Source organism: Cheilinus undulatus, linkage group 18 (assembly GCF_018320785.1).
Source record: "Cheilinus undulatus linkage group 18, ASM1832078v1, whole genome shotgun sequence".
NCBI lineage: Eukaryota > Metazoa > Chordata > Actinopteri > Labriformes > Labridae > Cheilinus > Cheilinus undulatus.
This window is the reverse complement of record NC_054882.1, coordinates 34,734,497-34,754,181: the sequence shown is the minus strand read 5'-3', so window position 1 is coordinate 34,754,181 and position 19,685 is coordinate 34,734,497. Positions and strand designations below refer to the sequence as shown.

At 38.2% G+C, this 19,685-nt stretch overlaps 1 protein-coding gene across 7 annotated transcripts in view; it reads left to right on the top strand.

Annotated features, from left to right (window-relative positions):
• The window catches only part of ralgapa1 (Ral GTPase activating protein catalytic subunit alpha 1), a 116,591-nt gene that overhangs the window by 43,530 nt on the left and 53,376 nt on the right, over positions 1-19,685 (top strand). For all 7 annotated transcript variants that reach the window (XM_041812610.1, XM_041812613.1, XM_041812609.1 and 4 more), the window contains 12 exons: positions 3,530-3,640; positions 3,828-3,896; positions 3,991-4,128; positions 6,060-6,243; positions 8,124-8,242; positions 9,645-9,764; positions 10,350-10,968; positions 11,431-11,546; positions 12,705-12,829; positions 17,317-17,388; positions 17,547-17,670; positions 18,510-18,665. In XM_041812610.1, the coding sequence (XP_041668544.1) occupies positions 3,530-3,640; positions 3,828-3,896; positions 3,991-4,128; positions 6,060-6,243; positions 8,124-8,242; positions 9,645-9,764; positions 10,350-10,968; positions 11,431-11,546; positions 12,705-12,829; positions 17,317-17,388; positions 17,547-17,670; positions 18,510-18,665 (1,953 nt within the window). The remainder of the gene's footprint in view (positions 1-3,529; positions 3,641-3,827; positions 3,897-3,990; positions 4,129-6,059; positions 6,244-8,123; positions 8,243-9,644; positions 9,765-10,349; positions 10,969-11,430; positions 11,547-12,704; positions 12,830-17,316; positions 17,389-17,546; positions 17,671-18,509; positions 18,666-19,685) is intronic.

The window sequence follows — 19,685 nt, the reverse complement described above, 5'->3', positions numbered from 1 at the left end:
TCTAATTATTTGTAATTTCACCTTGCTCTTAGCTTTGAAAACCAGTTTGAGAGAGAATTCTTATACTACAGTTTTCAGTGAGCTGTAAGTGCTGTAAGTACTGTTAAATGCAGCCATAATGTAGCTTCTCAAGTATTATGAATTTGCAAATGTATCACCCTGCTGGGCTCAGCTCACATTGTGTTTGAAACACTGACAGATGTGGTCTTCAAACTGGCTGATTAGCTGAGGCATTTTATCTTTTAGACAAGTGCAATTGTTGGAAAGCAGTTCTTCTACAACAGGAATTTATGTGCCCCTTTTTGAGTTTGAATGAACATTTAAATAGGCTCAAAATGTTCTCGTGTTTAGCGGTTCGCATGCTGCAATCTCATTTCTACAGCCTTTTCCCCACTTAAAAGTAATGGCTGTGCAGATATTGGAGCAACTTTGTTCTTCTAATGCATTAAATTGGAAAACACGACACAGTATAGAGACATCTGATAGGATTAAGTATCTTTGGAGGAGGCTACTTGTTAAATTTAAACCCACTGCCTGTAAATGGGACAGTTGTGTTGATGTGATCAACATGGCAGGGCTGTAAGGAGCCAAAGTGTGATGGAAAATATTGTTGGCCTTGAGTGTTAGTGTTGGAGAAATTGCCTCATGATTGTAGGTTTCAGGCCACTAGACTGGAAAGGCCTATGGATCCAAATAATACTATCCAACATTCTCTGTCTCATCTTTGGCCAAGTGGCTCTAGATGGACAGAAACACACACTCAGACACACACACATACCTTTTCAACCTTGGAATCCCTAGCTTGTGTATCGGCAGCCAACGGCCTGCTAAGACATTACAGCAACACACACCCCTGCATTCACTCACTCCTGGGAGCAAACCCTGGACTGTCAATATGTTTGGTCCTCCTTCAGATAGGAGACTAATCCAAAGGGAATGCTGCAAGCTGTGGCAGAAACACACACACGCCCCTAGTATAGCACATACACACACTTCTTGTCCACTTCTGCGTCTCTTGCCTCATACCAATAGCCAGTAGCCTCAGACTCTGGCACTGTGAAATACACACAGTCCCTCTGTCAAACACAAATAAACACACACATTAAGGCTCGAGGGATTGTCATATTTCCATGCAGAGCTACCGCTTCCTGTTGTCCTCTTCATCCCACTATCTGTCGCTCTCTGGATGCTTTAATTTGAAAATGGCAATCCTTATTACACCCTGACTGACCTAGTAAATCTCTCCTTTATGTTGTTGTGTTTACAAGTATTTATACGTATTTGATATAAAAGAACGACTGAAAGGCAATTAAGGATAAAAAGGGAAAGGTTAATTTGTGAAACAGCGTACTATAAGCGTCTTGTATAAGGCATGTAAATAACTCAAGAAAATATAATGTTCACTCTTATGTTGATTTTATTAGAGGACAAGCGTGTGACGTCACTGGCAGTGTGAGTCTGCAGAGCTGAGTGGCAGAAAGTTCTTACTGGTGACAGAAATATGTTGGGAGTAAGCAGCAAACAGCTTTATTTCAGCTAGTGCTGTCTTTTTGAAAATATATCTAGATTCACAGTGGGTAATATAGATCATCAGCTCATGGAATGTGTTAAAGGTCACATATTTTACCCCTTTAAGACAGGTTTATATTGGTCTCAGAGGTCCTCAAAACATGCCTGTGAAGTTTGTTGCTGAAAAAACACTCTACCCCCAGGTTCGGTTGACCCACAGGTATTAGAGTAACCCCAGAACAAACAGTTTTGTCAGGTTGAAACACTTCTATCAGAAATGATTTAACGAGCTACTGCTCTCAAAAAGCTGTCCTTGTTGCACTGGTTGTAAATATTAGCAGCCTAAGTGACGCTTAAATACTCTTCTGTTGTGTATTATCCCACCTAAATCTAAGAATGAAGACTTACTGGTTGTTATCTTATTTTTTATTGTTTGACATGCTGTTCTTATCTTTAGTTACTTTTATCCATGCGAATGTTAAACATTACTTTTTTCCTGAAGCTGAAATAAAAGCTTTTAACCAAACAAACTTAGCAGTCAAAAACAAGCACCATGGGTTTACCATCTCTGTGAGACTGTATGATAGGCACATATTTGTCAGTCTATGGTTTATTAAAGCTCCTTTTTCTGCACCAATCACAGCACAGTATGTTCCCATCACACTCAGAGATGGAGAACATGATAGCCCCAGAAGTACGTAGCTAAAATATCTCAGCTGCACCCTTATGGCTAGCTGCACCATAGGTGATGGATTGATCTCTGTCAAAAAGAAAAATTGCACTTGCAGTAGAGTTTGTCACATCTGAAACTTCATAGTGCTGAGAGAGAGTGCCATATTAAACCCACCAAAAGACTCTTCATTGACTCTAACTTACTGATCTGATAAAGATTTTTCATTGTTTGTCATGGGAGATGCTCCACACGTTAAGTCATCGCTTGTAGAAGCCCAAATGCAAGTTTTAAAACAGCAGACATAAAATCAAAAAGTTTATGTGACTATAATAATCTCATTTACAATTCTTTGAAATAGTATGTGTTTGACACTGAGGTGTTTTATAAGATGAGATAAAAACTTTATTGTCCTGAAGGAAATTTGTTGTGGGCTAGAAGTGCCAAATACAGCATGTCGAGGTACTTATGATAATGCTCAAGCCATGCTCAGTGAAATAAATGTGGTCTATTTAATCTATGAAAGATGGTCGAATAATGTGGTTAAAGCTGGTGGTGAAATACTAATGCTATGTCTGAAAAGTAGTCCATGAAAGATTTAAATATATTTTCTGAATCTGCTGTCACGTTGCTAATTTTCCATTTACAAGTTTAGAACATTAAGGAAATGTATGGTGTTATTGAAAAGCTGGTGCTAAACTGCTAATGCTAAATCGAAGGAAGTTCATCCCATAAAGGATTATGAATAAATAATCATAAAGCCAGCACTAACGTGCCGATGCAGCAGGTTGCTCTTAATAATTCTGCCTAGTTTTATTAAGGCTGACAATCTTATTATACCTTATTACCTTATTTGAGTGACATACAATTCTGGTTACATAAAATTCCTGTTTCTGTGGGGGTGAGGGGATGCTTGCTGCTGTCTTACTTCCTTCAACCTTAACAAAGGGTACTTCATTCAGCTGTGGGCGTGATGTCAAATTGAGTTCACTCCATGCAGAAGTACAAATATGGAGGGAGCTATCATGTCATTATCATTACTATTGATGTTATTATTATTATCATTATTTTTATTTATTAATTTTTTAAATCACAACAGCTTCACTCTGCTTACCAACCACACCTACTGCTACAAGGCACTAAAACCAAATTAACCCCCTAAAGCAATAGGTTGGAAAGGATTGTAGAATATAGTTTTTATTAACATTTTAAACAATGTTCATTTTTGGGGGGAATTGAGGATTGTGAATAACTGACTTTTATGTGCCTATTAGTTTAAATTACAGCCATAATGTATTCAGTGGACTTATGAATTAACATGAATGCTCCTATGTGTGTTTCATCACCCAGTATCCCAATAAGAATGTAGCACTGGTAGCATCGGACATCCTTCACCTCCTGATAAGCCACGTGGATCATCTCCAGAAATTTCCTCCTGAAACCCCCAAGAAGATCGTAGAGGTGAGAAATAACAAAAAGCATTCACTTACCAGCAATTACTGGAATATTTTTAAACTCTGGCCAATTGTATTATCGTTTAATAACCATCAGTATGCAAGCATAGTTTGATGGAGGCAATCATATTATCCAATTTGTTGTTGCATTTAATCAGTAACACATTGAGCTAATTTTTCCACTTTTTTCTTAGATTTTGATTGCCACCATCACATACTTGCTGCCTAGTACTGAGTCTTCACCTCATGAGCTGGACAAGAGGGTAACATAGACACACATCCCAGATCTTTCTGTCTACATTTCTCACATGGCTTCTAAACAAACCTTCCTCTTGTGGAATCCTTTCTGTTTGACAGCTGGTGGTGTCCCTCCTGCTATGTCTCTTGGACTGGGTGATGGCTCTTCCACCAAAAACGCTTCTTCAACCTGTTCAAACCCGAAGCCCCCCAGAGAAGGACCAGCCCACCAAGACTCTGCTCAGCTGTATTTATAAGGTATGGATAGCAAAGGCAGAATATAGACCCTAAACATAAAGTCACTCTGGATTTGGATTTGGATTTGGATTTGTGAAGGTGTGAATGCTAACAGCCACAACTTTATTCAGACTTCTTCTAGCCCGCCCCTGATAAAAATGTTTTGCAAGAAGTCTAGATAAGTCTTTGTGAACGCAGTAAGTAATTTTCATGGTTGGGGTTGATGGCAATTTTTTTTGCCTGCAAAGAAGCTGCAGAAGATTCCCCTTTCTTTTCAATACAACAAAAAAACTAACCGAAGTACAGTAGTATAATGGATAACTTTGTAACACATTATACACATTTATATTTCAGCATTGAAGTCACACCTTAGCCTACACAGTAGGTCGCTGTATCCCCTGTACCCCTAAGCAGAGGTCAATGGAGGTAGTCAATGTGTGCCTTTTAAGAAATATATCTGCGTGTCAAAACAACACAGACCACACACACCCTGACCCACTAGTTAGCAATGGTGACTGCCAGTCTGAGTAATTTCTTCGGGCAAAGTGTGTCCTTTAGTCATATTTACATGCCATATCCAAAAATATCAGATGTTCATCTCCTCATTCATGTTTTTCAATAGCATAACAAGTGCAAGAAGAATTCTCAGTCCTCTGCTTCAGCTGATACAGCAGTTTTACTTTCCATCTCCTGTGGCGTCTCCTCTCTTAGAAATTAGGTGACAGGACCAGGAACTTTAGCTACTGTCACACTGCCTCTCTTTTCCATGTCTGTTGCACCTTTGTTCCACAACGCCATTCTGTATGAAAGAGAACGTTCCGTAATGGGGGGGTAGATCTCGCCCCACCTCTGATCCCGATTGAGATTTAGTATCAGAGCCATAACAGACTTTTCCGCAACGAGTGTGAAAGGACGTCACGGTATTTCGCAATGGCGAGTGTGTGCAGCTGTCTCCCTAAACAGGAGATTTAAAAACCTGTGCGGTTTAATTGAGACACATTTAATCGGAAAAAACAACAGTGGGATAAAACAAAGAATAATGTGGATTAACTGGAGAGACTGCGGGGTTAGAGAGCTGATCACACTCTGTACAGGAGAGGAGAGAGCAGAGAGCATCTGAAAAGCTCCATGATGTGTTCAAGTGAGCTCGGTACTCTGAAGTTTCCGACCTCCGACGTAAATACGTGCGCTGTGACACTGCTTAAAGTCAGATCTCCAACTCAGAAACATGGAGGAAAAAAGTCTATTGGATCTAATCGATCAAAATGAATGTTCATGTTATTTTCCTCATATTTCATTAGAAAATACAAAGTTTTGAACCAAGAAATCCAGAGTTTCGAGTTTCATTGAAAGCAGCAGCTTGGGCAGCGGCTGCCATCTGATTACGGGACGCCGGGGTGTGTATGTAAGTTCAGGCGTGCACGGCTCTGTTACACCTTTGTGTGAACTGCTCGTTACAGAACAGACGGGCTTTCCTTTTCGCCTTTATTGTGGAATTTCTGTGTAAAAAAGGATTTTGTTGCACTGCTAAGTAGTGTTTGCAAACAAATACATGGTGCTCACAATGTCATAGACCACTATGCTATAGACCCATCACAGAAGCATAAACCAGGCTTTACCACTACACTGAGTATGACAAACTACAGGGCATAAAAGGATAGAATACCCTACCATTGTTTAGTCTTTGCTTAAGACAACATGACACTAGGCGTCTTTGTCCTCAGTTATTGTCAGAATTGACACAAAGACAAATGTTTCTTGTCGGCTTTAAGATTTAAAATATAAAACGAAATATATAGTGATAATAAGCATATGATAATCAAATACTGGTGCAATAGATTACAGATAAATAAGGACTGAAACACAAATTGAACATTATCCCACATCCAACAATATCTCTCTTTTTCTTTTCCTTTTTTTTTCTTTTTTCTTTTTTTTTTTTAACTGTCTAGGTGTTGCATGGCTGTGTGTATGGAGCGCAGTCTTTCAACAGTCCCAAGTATTATCCACTGCAGCTGTCAGATCTGCTGAGTCCAGACTATGACCCTTTTCTGCCATTAGAGAGCCTCCGGGAACCAGAACCACTCCACAGCCCGGACTCTGAACGCTCCAGCAAACTTCAGCCGGTCACTGAAGGTATGTCATAAAAACAGGGAACCAAGAGGAAAAGTAGCATAGTGGGGATGCACACTGTTATCCAGTTAAACTGTTAAATACATATATCAAATTAGCCAGCGAAAGATTTAAAAGTTAAACTAAGCCTCCCACCACTAAAAGCTGCTGTAGCTTCAGTTGATGGCCGCTGCCTTCCTGTCATAGCTTTCCCCTGGTACTTCACCTGATGTAAATATGAGAAGTTTAGTAGTTGTAGGAACAGTGCAGTATGGCAGTTTTTTAAACTAGAAAACAGATGAAGATGTATGTAGGCTGTTGAGGGTTATACTCAGGTATTACTACTAAACCAAAGTGATGAGTAACCACATTAAGCACAAAATAATCTCTGAAGAGGAACAGAGGCTGACAGTTAGCTGCTAATTTCAGCCGTGCTCTTCATAGCATACTGGGCTCATGTTATACCCAGTGACACAATGGCCCTGTGAGTGTTCTCTTAGCAGTTTAAACCCATATTTATTAGTCCATTCTTTCTTGATCAAAACTGCTGTTTTCTGTGGAAACAGGCATTTTAGCAAGCTCCAGTCAGAATCAAGGTCAGACCTCAACTTCAAACCAGACGATTTCCATCCTGGATTTTGAGCGCTCAGTTATCCTGCATCTTCCAATCAGATGGAGTGCAATTTTTCACAACAGAACATATTAGCATCAAACCCAAAGATAGACAACATGACAACCATGGAAATATTCAACCAAAATATCTCAATCCCCCCCTTGTGGCTGGCTGCGATAAAGTGACTGATCTCACTGTTATAGATCCTGAAAATTACATGCATTTGAGAGAAAACAGAGAGAGGAAAGTGCCTGATTAGGAAAAAGCTGGTCCTTGTACAAATGTAGTTGATGAACTAGATGCTTGAGAAAATTCTTACTTTAAAGTTTTAGTTGTCATTATTTGTTCTGTTTACTGCTTGTAAAGATACAGCGATAGGTGTAATTATGAAAAGAAGTGCATTATTTATATAGTCCATGTATTACAGAGATAAGGGACCATCTCCAGGACAAATAGAGTAAATCTGGTCTGTGGTCTTTCTATGCATATTAAGAAGACTTAAACACTCACAAACACTAAATATTAAAGAGTAAAATGACCCAGGCTTGGCCATGAAACCTCTGTCATTCTCTACAAAATGGGAAAAGTAAGCAATGTGTGTGCGCCTGTCTGCATCCGTGGGAGAGTGTGTATTGTCCCCTGCTGTGGTCCACCAGAACACAGCGTCTGCTCTAATGACTGGAGCACCACTTTACACCATGCTTCTCTTTTCTCTTTTTTTGTACCATCTTGTCTTCACTGCTTCACTTCCTGTTTTTGTTACTCTTTAACATAATTTTCTGCTCATATTTTTCATACTTGATTTCTTTTTTTTTTTTTTTTTTTTCACAAATCCTCCGTGTTGATTTGTCTTTTCTTTTTTCTTGATCTCCTCCTGAGTCTCCTGAGGTTCAGGGAGTCATTGAAAATGTCTGGTCGATAAATATCTGTACTCTACAAACAGCCCTGTCGATAACAACCCGATGGAAAGTATGTGTGTGTCTCAGTGTGTGTGTAATGATGTTGATTAGCCAGGATCTGCTGACAGCACAGTGTGTGATGGCATTGGCTTCTTCGCAGCATGGGGCAAACTATGTCCAAGCTGAAAGTGTGTCTGGACTTCATTCTAGTTTTAAGTGCAATTCTTAAAGTTTGCTTGTAACATGGTAACAGTTTTAGACCACCTAACAGTGCCCAGTGTAAGAAAGTGTAAGAAAGTTTTGTTTGCATTTAATATTCAGTAAATGCATTCTTATTAGTTTTGTACTTACATTGATAAATGAGGTCTGCCTGTTTTTCCCTCTCTCTGCAGTTCGAAGCCGTATTCAGCAGGGCCTTGTTTCCATTGCAGCAAGAACAGTCATCACACACTTGGTCAACCATCTAGGACATTATCCAATGTCTGGAGGTCCGGCTACTCTTTCCAGTCAGGTACTGTTGTTTTTGCGTTAACAGAGTTTAGTCGTGACTTCCCAATTTTTCTGTAGCTCTGGTTCAGTGAGAAAATTCCCCCTTTCAAATCCTTCATTGTCATTTCACAAAAATCCTCATATCTAATTTTTAATCCAGAACCAGCTATCTGAAGACTCAGGACTATAAAAAAAATTGATTTGGTGCAAAAAAACAGCATTTGAATATGGAGTAAAAAGACTGTCTACATATTTTTTCTGAGGTTGAGGAAACTGGCTCATATAATCCATTGCTAATAAAAGCATTTTAAACTTTTAAAACATATTCAGAGGTTCTTTTTATATTAATCTTTATTGTAGTGTTAATATTGTTTATAATAACATTACAATATCTAGTAGTTTATACAAGTTCATCTAAGAAAATAGAATATCATGAAAACGTTTTTTTTTTTTTCTCATGATTTAATTCAAAAAGTTAAACTTCTAAATTGATCTCATGCAAATTGTTTTCATCTTGATAATTATGGCTTACAGCTCACAAAAATAAAAAATCCAGGGACTTACAATCCAGCCCAGGGAAAGACATAAAAGTGTATTTGAAGTGGTTAAAATGCATTTTTGTACTAGCGTGTTTGACATTGGAAGATAAATCCTTTGCAGGCTGCTTTCAGAATTAATTCTTTAGTATTTAAGTTGTTGTATTGTTGCAGTATTTTGTGCTAAATGAGCATCAACCAACTACTGAGTGCATAAACAAACATACTTTTCCGAGTGGTTGACATTTCTGTATCGTAGCTTTTTTTTACTAGTGTTTTGTAGTATTCTAATATTTTGAGATGGTAGATTTCGTTTTTTTCAGCTTTAAGCCAACAGAAAAAAAGATCTTGAAAAGTTTCACTTTGTATGAATCTAGAAAATATTGAATGTAAATTTTTTTAGATTAAAGTAAAAAAGGAACTTTTTCTCAATATACTTGTATTCTCAAATTCACCTGTAAATAGTGTTTCTTTGTACGGTTTCATGTTTTGTTGTCATCAGTAGCCAATCGGCTCCGCCAGTCAGAAACATCACTGTGAAAGTAGTATTGTTGGTACTGTTGGTTCTTTTTTGCCTGAGATTACATATAAACTATGCTTTTCTTGAAACAATAAGACAGAAAATTGTGTTGTCTACAGGAGCATATACATACCCTAATTTCACAATCTAGTATTTTGTTCTAAGTCTACCTTGGATGGTTAGGCCATTATGAAATCCCTTATGGAAAAATGGGATTTTTCCCTCAGAATCACATTGTTGAGCTCTTCGGTAGCAGTAGTACAAACCCTGTATATGCTGCTGATTTCTTGTTTTAGTAAGAAGTTTAGATACTCTCATGTGGATCTTGGCATTATTCTAGAGCAAGCAGATGTCCCATGTTTTTCCAGGTGTGTGAAAACCAAGACAACCCATTCTGTGAGAGTGCAGATCTTGGACCAGAGCTTTTCCATTCACCTAATCTCCAATTTCTGGTATTAAACGGCTCCACACTGCTGTCAGTGTATCAGGTAAGATCTTTGGAAAATTTTAAAGCTTAAATGTTTCTAAACTAGGGCCCTGAAACAATTAACTTGTTTCCTTTGTTAATGGCATTTTTTGTCCAGGTTTATCATGAATTTATTTTGCATTTCAAAAACAATTATTAATTCCATACTGATGACAAGCAGTTCTCAAGAGTGCCTTGGTTTGGGAGTCAAATAAATGTATTTTATGATCTTGGCTATCAGTGCTGCAGTGTTGCACCAGTGTGTACTGAGAGTGCATTGTCTATGTTGAACAGAAATAAGAAATGCATGTAGGAAAGGACTCGATATTAAGTCCAGCGATCCCTGGATCATGTGACAACATCTGCTCTTTTCAGGAGTTCCAGTTAAGTTCTCTTCAGAGTGGAGTAACCCACTTAAGGTTGACAATTGCCAGTGCAGGAAAAAAACATAAAAAGATTTTAAAGTGATTAAAATACATTTTTGTACAAGTGTGTTCCACATTTTGAAAGCATTAAAATAAATCCCTTGCAGGCTGCTGCAGTTTCGAAAGAATTCTTAAGAATTTAAGTTGTTTACTATTGACGTTTGTGTTTGTGTTTGTCTTAGATCCGATCAGAGTCTGGCGTACCAGGAGGTGGAATGACAGCTGGTTTGTCTTCTGCTCCTGCCTGTGTCCGTGTCATCATCAGAGATGTTGCTGGCAAACACTCATGGGATTCTGCTGTTCTTTATGGACCTCCACCATGTTCCCCCAACAGTCCAACACACACATTCTTATCACACACACAATCGCCTCACACTGCAAATCTTCATTTACGCAGTCCACCAGGAGGTCCACCAAAAAAGATCGAAGTGAAGAGAGAGGACAGCGAGGAGGAGAGGCCGGAGGAGAGGGAGGTAGAAGAAAGAGAAACAGGGATGGAGAGTGAAAGGCAAGAGGGAGAGGATGAAGAAGAGGAAAGGAATGTCAGTGAGGAGAGGAAAGCAGATCAAAGAGGAGGTGAAGAGGAAGAGGAGCAGCAGGAGGAGAACAATGAGCAGGGGATGGATGGGGAGGAGGATCGAGGGGAGTCAGGCTTTGAACAGATTCTTGCTCCACCATTGGCTAAACGGGTTTGTCGGGAGGCAGTGCCAGCATGGGACACACTGACGGATGGAGATGATGCTCTGGATGAGATGCTACAGTACCTGGGATACTCCAGTCCTGAGTGTCTGCAGAGGGCAGGTACAAAAATACACACATGAGCACACAGGCTAAATACATAAATGTTATATTTTTGGACTAAGCACTTACTTAAACCTCTGTTCATCACACAACTTCCTCCACCAGGGGGCTCTCAATCAAAAAGGTAACAAAAGATGGTGTCAAGGGTATCATGGGAGTAATTCTCTCCTACTTCAACCCCCATATTTTGATGTTGTCCTTGTATAACCCACCACAATCAATTCACATAAGATTACAAGAATGGGAATGGAGAAACTAACACAGTCACAATAAAGCAAAAATTTCTTTGTTTTTGGAAGACATAACATCTGTTTCTACAAGAAAAGAAAACCAGGGGCCCTGCATGTCAGTCCAGCTCTGCCCTTGAGGTTCTAAAGAGAATAAATCAAAAAATTGTGCCAACACATTGAAAGAGTCAGATTCAGTTTAGAGCTAACTTTGTCCTCTCATTTGTGCTTTTAGGGATGCCACTCAACATTCCGGCACCTCCTCCAGTATGTGTTTCAGAGAAGCAAGAGAACGACGTGATCAATGCCATCCTAAAGCAGAGCGCAGCTGAAAGAGAGTTTGTTCTTCATGTACGTAGCACCATTATTCATATTAGCAGAATGACCCTTAAATTACACATACACCGCCTGCACGTTGATCCACACATGAAGCAAACTCTGAAGCAAATCGCACCCTTTCTAGTGAGGCTCTTCATTTCCAAAGCACACACTCTGGTCTGATTCTGGTCCATGCCAGAAGTGCCATTCTGTCTGCTGGAGTTTCCTGATGAGTCTATTTTCAGCAGAGGCCGCTGCCAAAACGTGTTGATCCATGTAGAGCAGATCAACCCAGAGAAGAACAAGAATGTGTAAAGCATCTGGCCAACTTCAAAATACAGCACAATGCAGGAACTCTTATTCGTAAATCTCATCACTTTGTGAACATTATGTCCCCTCTTTAGTAAATCAGGTCAAAGAGGTACACAATGCCATGGATGAAGAAAAGTTAATTTTTGAGTTTGAAAACCACGGGACTTTTAATGACACAACACGTTTTCGAGAAATCAAACCTTTTAACTTCCTAATGTACTCACCCGTGATAGAAGAAAAAAACACATGGAATGATATGGACGTGAACAGCAAATCAGCTCAGAAAAGCAGAGTAATCTGCTGTTAACATACAACTGTCATATTGGGGTTGTTACCATGTGACCTCGCAATTCCTGAGTTAAATTCTGGTTTGCCCATGATCTTGTGGTATCAGAAATGCAAAACCAGCAGTGCACATATAACACTACAAACACAGAGTATGTGGAATTAGTGGGTTAATGTAACCTTTCAGTGTCTGAAATAGTTACTTCCAGTATGTCCGAAAGATGTAGAAATTCGAGAAGCTGCTGGAAAAGTGTAGCATTAACCACTGTAGTAAATGCCTATGAGGAGATAAATTACAGCTTCTTTCACTTCAGCACTTTTTTAATGTTTGTGTAAAATATAGAGGAGATTTGCTTTATTTACTGCCAGTCAACAATGTTTTTCCTTAAAAACTGAGTAAGAATTATTGTTTGTTTGTGATTGTTCAATCCGTCTTAGGGATAACGAAAACAAAGTACACTTATTCTAAATATTAGGTCTCAAGTTTTGCCTTGTTTGTCAGAATAAAAATTAGTTTGTGTGTGCTTTCAACATTTTTAAGTTTATTTTGCTCCTTTCCTTTTATGCATGCAAGCTGTTTGTTGAATGTTTCAGAGAGGTGAGGAGTTGAACATGAGGGCAGTGCAGCAGACAGAACCTGAGACTCAGACACCACAGTCGGCCTTCTACTACTGCAGACTACTGATCAACATACTGGGACTCAACTCCTGGGAGAAGAGGTGAGACCAGGGCATACATCTACTAAAAACATTAGTAGCACCTGACAGCTCTACTTGTTCATTCCAGTGTTTTTCTTATGTTTTTTTTTTTTTTCTATCAAGAAAACATGCCTTCCACTTTTAAATTATCCAAACTTTGCTCACAGGTCCAGCCATTTACCAAACTTATTTAAGGTGCACTCACACAAAGTAATCTATACTATGCCCAAGCATGTTTCAACCCCAGAGTCCAGTATTTTCACTGATGGAAGAAATTTGTGCCATGTTCAAGCTTAGTACACTTCCTTGGCTCTGGCACACTCGAAAAAGGTAGGAGTTGGCTAGGTTTTGGCTACTATTAAATTATTTTAATAATAGTTATGTTATGTATATAAATAAACAAAACTATTTATCTAGATTAATAAATAATGGGGCACCACCCTGAAGACAGGAGCAACCAGAAAGGATCAAAATTCAGTCTCAGAATTAAAGGTCACACATTATGCAAATTAGACTTTTTTTAGCCTTTTCTAACAATTCGTTCCACCCTCCACATCCATTAAGCCACATTCAGTTCCTGAGAGGGGCGTGGTCGGGGCGGAGTCAGGCAGCTCATTGACATTTAAAACCACAGACATAGAAACAGCTCGTTCTGAGCAGGGCTGAAACAGAGGGGTTTTTAGACGTGCAAAATCCAATAATGGAGTGTTTTTTCAACAACAAACTTTACAGGCATGTTTTTGGTACCTCTGAGACCAATACAAAATTGTCTTGAAGGGGTAAAATATGTGACCTTTAAGATTTAAAAATTATTTTAAATACATATTTGCAGGTAAAGAAATTGAAGATGGGAGATTGAGCACTGACTTTCTCAGCAAGCAGATTATTACAGTGTATATACTCAACAATCACAGACAGCTTCTCTTTGAATCTATATCATTATTTATTCAACAAAGCAGCATCAACCAGAATCAGTTACACTAAATCAACAAAAAAATATCAGGAAACTAAACTGCAACAAACCCACTATGTACAAAGCAAACATAATGGCAATTGTTTGTGTTTGTGAATGTGTAAACCCGGGCATACACTGTGCGATTTTAACCTGACCATAGGACAGTTGTGGCAGAATGTGAACTCATACTGTGCATCTGAATCGCTTACAATGCACAATCATTGCACTCAATTTATGTGCTCACACTAACGGTCCGATGGTCTAGCCTGACATGAGTGCTCACGCTGTATGAGTGAAATCAGGACAGACTGTGACAGAAACCCTTGGAGTTTCCTTTTTAAAAAGTCTCACACACTGAGTGTGTTTTCAGTCATATCTGGCCCGACTTCAAAGTGAGTCATGTGACTCAAAAGTTGGGGCTGAATCGGACGGAAATCACACAGTATAAAAATGTCCATATGGTAAAGAGAAATTTTAGCTTGCAGCCACAAACTCAGTGTAATAACTTCACCACACCAAACACAGTGGCGGTCCAACTAGGTCCAGAAGTGAGCAGAGGTTGGTCCATCACTGTTCCTTCCCCAGTTCAAGCAAGTTAAAAGTCTTGTTGATAAAGTCTTTTTGGGTGGCGTCGAAGGAAAGAAAGAAAACTCTTTGTACCCAACCAGGTTGCTCGTGGAACCCCTGCAGAGTCTCCTCCTATCAGTGAGGAGAATGTGTCTTCTCTGTAGATGCTGCAGAGGATTGTGGGATGATAAGTCTCTCAGTTTTATGACCCATTGTCTGAAATTTCCCTCCAAAAACTACAAAACAGGCTTCTGCCTTGCTTGCTAGGCCTGAATTTTGTTTCTTCTTGTTTCTACAATAAAAATGCTGTTAACAGAAAAGGATGTGTTTATACATTAGTTCATAACTTTTGGAGATTGAGGTTGGTTAAATCAAAAATATAAAGTATTTAGTATTGAACCATAGTACATCAAGTTTCATGTTTTTTTAAGGTCTCATAGGGAATCTGTGGGAGCACTTTTTATATTTTTTCTCCCCTAGAACAAACCAATTGCCTATCAAATGCAAATGGTTCCAAATTTCTAATTTGGAGAATGTTTTCTGCTAATTAGACTCTACAGTTTTCATTCAAATGGCACGGCATTTCATCTTCTCACTGACGCTGGGTAAAATACACAATGTCAAGGTATTGCTTTAAATGCGTCTGGCCGGCTAATGGACACTCATCACTCTTTATACTTTATCCAGGGAATTACACCGTCTGCATTCAGCCTGCACAATAGACTTCTTAACACACTGTGAGCACGAGCATATGTGTACTTATGTGTGTGTGTGTGTGTGCGTGTGTGCAGAGAAGAGTGTGATAATGAGTATAGTACTCTATTGATCAAGCTCAACCCATTTGGAGTTAGAATAAAAGGCAGTAGTTGAAGAAAAGAATGATGGCTGGAGAAGTGGCAAATCAGAAAAACATGATGAATGAGCCACATGAGTGAGAACAAAAAAACAAAAAAGTAAAAATGAACCAAAATAAGCAAATGTATATGAGGAGAATGAGAAAAATAAGGCTAAAGATTCTTAGATGTTAGGAACAAATGATAGACAAATGAGAGGTTCCCTTTATGTCCCTCCAGGTATTCATATGGGACATTACAGACACTCAGATACTGACAGTCACCTGTGTGCATCTGTGTGTCCCCTTTTATGCTTTTTTTCCTATAATCCAGGGTGTAAATGGAGTCTTTGAGAGCAGAGAATGAGGCCATTACCAAGTATCAGTTTAATAAAGAGCAAATTGCTGTCTCTCTCCCTCTCTTTATCTCCTGCTCTTTCACTCTTTTCTCCCTCTCTCAAAGAGTGAAAAGAATGACGCGTCATTATCTGTCCACTCCAAGCCTCACTGCTCAAGTCGTGGTTTTAAATCAGCAGTGTTGAGGTCGGTGGCTGGTCGCTGGGGCATTTAGAACAGTCTGTGGACTTGGTAGTTGGTATAAAAGGCTTTTGTGATGATTAAAAAAATATTGTGTTTTGTCCTTTTTCTGAAACTAGCTGTGGTTAGTAAGATATATTGTTAAAAAAAGCTTATTCAAAGCACTCTTCCAATAATTCACAATGATCTATATCACATTCGCACACATTTTGACATATATATTTTTTATTTTGAGTAACAATAATCTGACTTTTACCAGTACGTCTGCTTCACATAGCGACTGCCCTGGTTTGTGGAAGTGTAAAAGGAAACAGAGCCTGATTTCTGTCTTTGCCCAACAGTGTAACACAGTGACCACCTTTTAGAATAGACTCCCAGATGGTTTGTGCCTTTATCTCTGTATATATAAAGATCTCACAACCCTGAGTAGTGGCCAGCTTTAACACTCTTTAAAATGAGAATACAATGTTTATCCTCTGACATGTTCAGACATTTCCTACAAATGTGTGCTTTTAAGGCTAGAGACATACTCACCTTGCAGTCTTGTAGGTGTCCAACTGCATTGTGTGTGTTCTTGTAAGTAAACCTGCCTGTATGCAATAATAGCAACAAATCAGCTTAGCTGGCTCATGGCGAGTGTCAGACACACGCTGTCAGCACCCCATTTCCCCCAAAATTGTCCTTCATGCACATAGTAATGGCCCCATTGTTTTGCTTTACTTAGCGACCCTGTTAACTGCTCACCTTCAGCTGAATATGTTCATTGATGTTGTCATTACAGCAGGTTTTGAAAACAGAAAAGTTCTTCTGAATGACCTTTTAGTTGTCATTATGTCATCAAAATCTTCATCAGATTGTATTTGATGAAAACAGCTGTACAAATGCAGTCACATATAAACTCATCTGAAAGCCACTAGTTTACAAGGTCAATTGTTGAACTAATATATGCAAGGTATATCCATTTTTTTCTTCAGGTAATCAAACATGGGCTTCTAAAACAGACATTGTCCCAAGTAGTTTGACAGATGTGTTTGTCTCTGTGTGGTGGCAACAACATTGTACAGATGTCAGTGATTATAGACTTGCTTTGCTAGTTTTTTCTCGCACATGTGCATACTGCATCTCCCATATCTGACACCTTATTCTTTGAGGATTCACAGCCAAAACACCAAACCAAAATAGCAGAAACATAGGAACCATCATACATTCATTCCTGGGTAGTTGATAGCAAGCATATCTCAGGTTTAAGCTTTCTCTATGTGTTAAAAAGAACATCGTTGACTGACTCATGGGGACAACGTTAGGATTTAAAAAACGGGAATTTTGGTTTTCTTCTTCAAATATTTAGTTGTCATACTGCATGTATGCAGGTTTGAATGCAACATTCATAACAAGTAAATCCATGACTTCTAAAGGGAAAGGTTTAATATTTATAATGCTGGGCATTTCAAAGTAAAGAATGAGATAAGAAGACTGAAAACTTTGCATTTGAGATTTCCCAGGAGCAGCTGAAGAGAGAGGCAAAACTAATAAGACCTTGGTGGTTAAAGGTCCCTGTGACATCACAAAACTGCTCCCAATGTGATTTCAAACCTGCTCATTTGTCCATTTTTACAGGAGCAACTTTCATTTGCTGAGGAAGAATGAGAAGTTACTTAGAGAGCTGAAGAACCTGGATTCACGGCAGTGGTGAGAAAACATGCATCAAAAATCTTGTTTCTTATTTTCTTTCTCTTTTCATTCTGGGTTTTAAATTTTTTACTTTTTCAGCATTATTTCTTTTGCCTCTCATTTTGTTCCAACTGTAACATTGGTGCTAATTTGTGTCACGTTTTTTTTTTTCCCAGCCGTGAAACTCATAAGATCGCAGTATTTTATGTGGCTGAGGGCCAAGAGGACAAACACTCCATTTTAACCAACACAGCAGGCAGCCAAGCTTATGAAGACTTTGTCTCTGGACTTGGTTGGGAGGTAAGAAAATATTAAATTAATAATAATATATATTATTAGTATATGTGTGATGATATAGAGAGGAGCTTAACACAAGAGGCTTGCAAAAAATACTGAGAATGGTGTAAACTGGTTCAAAACCAGAAAGCACAAGGTCATTCTTTTAATTGTTAAAGAAATCTAGTATTTAATTTTTTTTAATCTGGCACAACTGTACACTGCCCATAGTTTTTGCCCTGCAGAATGCACGAGTTGCTAATGACCTTATTATTTTGCTTGGCCGTTTAGCCGTTATAGCCCCAAGCTGGCAATTTCCAAAACTAGTAGTACTTATTAACTATTTAGAAACCAAAATAAATCAACAGCAGATGTATAAAAATGCTAACATTTTCTTGGATCTAAATGCTAAGACCACTCTTTTCCTTCTCAATAGGGCAGATTTTATCTTTATTTGTTTATTAAAGACTCAAAAGGAAGCTGATATTCTGTATAATTTTTGTTGAGTACTTAAATTTCCTCAGATATTAATAATTAATGCAGCTAGTTATGCCACAGTGCTTTGTGAGTAGCTTGCAGCACACACAAGGGAGCCAGTTTTAACAGCTTTTCTCCCTGTTTGCATGAAAATCACCTATGAAACAAAACAAAGATTCGCTATCTAGTCAATACACCTAATGAAGTGCAGTTTCTATTGAGTTTGTCAGTTCAGAACAAGAAGTAAACGATGTAGTTATACAGAGCTGAGCAATGCTCCTCATCATCTTTTGTGATTATATCGATTTAAAGACCTCTAGCAGCGGCATTTACATGCTGTGCCTAAAAGGGCAAGTAATTCAGGTGATGTATTTTATCCCTTCTAGGTGGACCTCACCACCCACTGTGGCTTCATGGGAGGTCTTCAGAGGAATCGCAGTACAGGCCAGACTACACCTTACTACGCCACCTCCACCACAGAGGTCATCTACCATGTCTCCACACGCATGCCCCACGACCAGGACCACAACCTCACCAAGAAGGTACCATTCACTTCTTTTTTTTTTTTTTCTTATAGCTGAGAAATAACAAGACAGATGACTGATGTTTAAGTCGTGCATGAGGGACTGTGAGAGATGAAGAGGGGGAGGAAAAAATAAATAAATAAAAAAAATGTATAAATATATCAATGTATATTAATAATATTGAAATCTACTAATTAAAATGTATAAAAACAATAATACAAAAATAAAACATAAGAAAGAACAATACAAGGGACACATAGTTGAGACAAGAAATACAGACTATTGGAGGCCTATATCAGAGAATTTCAGAAGGATAGCTGTTGTGAAATTAGAGTGTTATGGTCATTAATATGAGGCATTTTATGCAGGGGATAATCATAATAATAATAACAATAATAGTTATAATTAAAAAAATGTATAATAATGGAATTAAAGACAAAAAAATAGGGATTTAAGATTTAAAAAATTAGACGAAATTGGACAAAATTAAACAAAGAAATACACAAAGTGCAAATACCTTACATGTATAGATGAATAAACCATCCAACAAGATTATAAAAATAATTTCACCATGTTAATAATAATAATAATAGTGGTAACAATAAAATTGATATCAGTGAATTTCCCTTCAGGGATGAATAAAGTTCTTGTGTTGTATTGTATTGTATTGTATCAGCTGCAATTGTAGTAGGAAGAAGAGGGAGAGGAATTAACATTTATAATATAAATTCACTTCTAACCTTTTACTTAGTAAAAGTTTTCCTGGAGAAAAAAAAATAACATTATTGTCTTTTTAGTATCTGGCTAATAAATGTTATCTTGATTATAATTAATATATTTTAGTTTTTCATAATAGGATGTGTTTTCTTCAACAGTAACTACATGGATTATTATGAATTTAAAAAATGTAGATTTTTTTCTAGCAATTTTTTCCCTAAGACAGGATACTTGAAAAATAAGAGGCCAAAACTGTGTCCCTGATAACACACCAATTTATTTTTAATTTTTCCATCTGCCTTAGCTGCTGTGGAAAGCTAA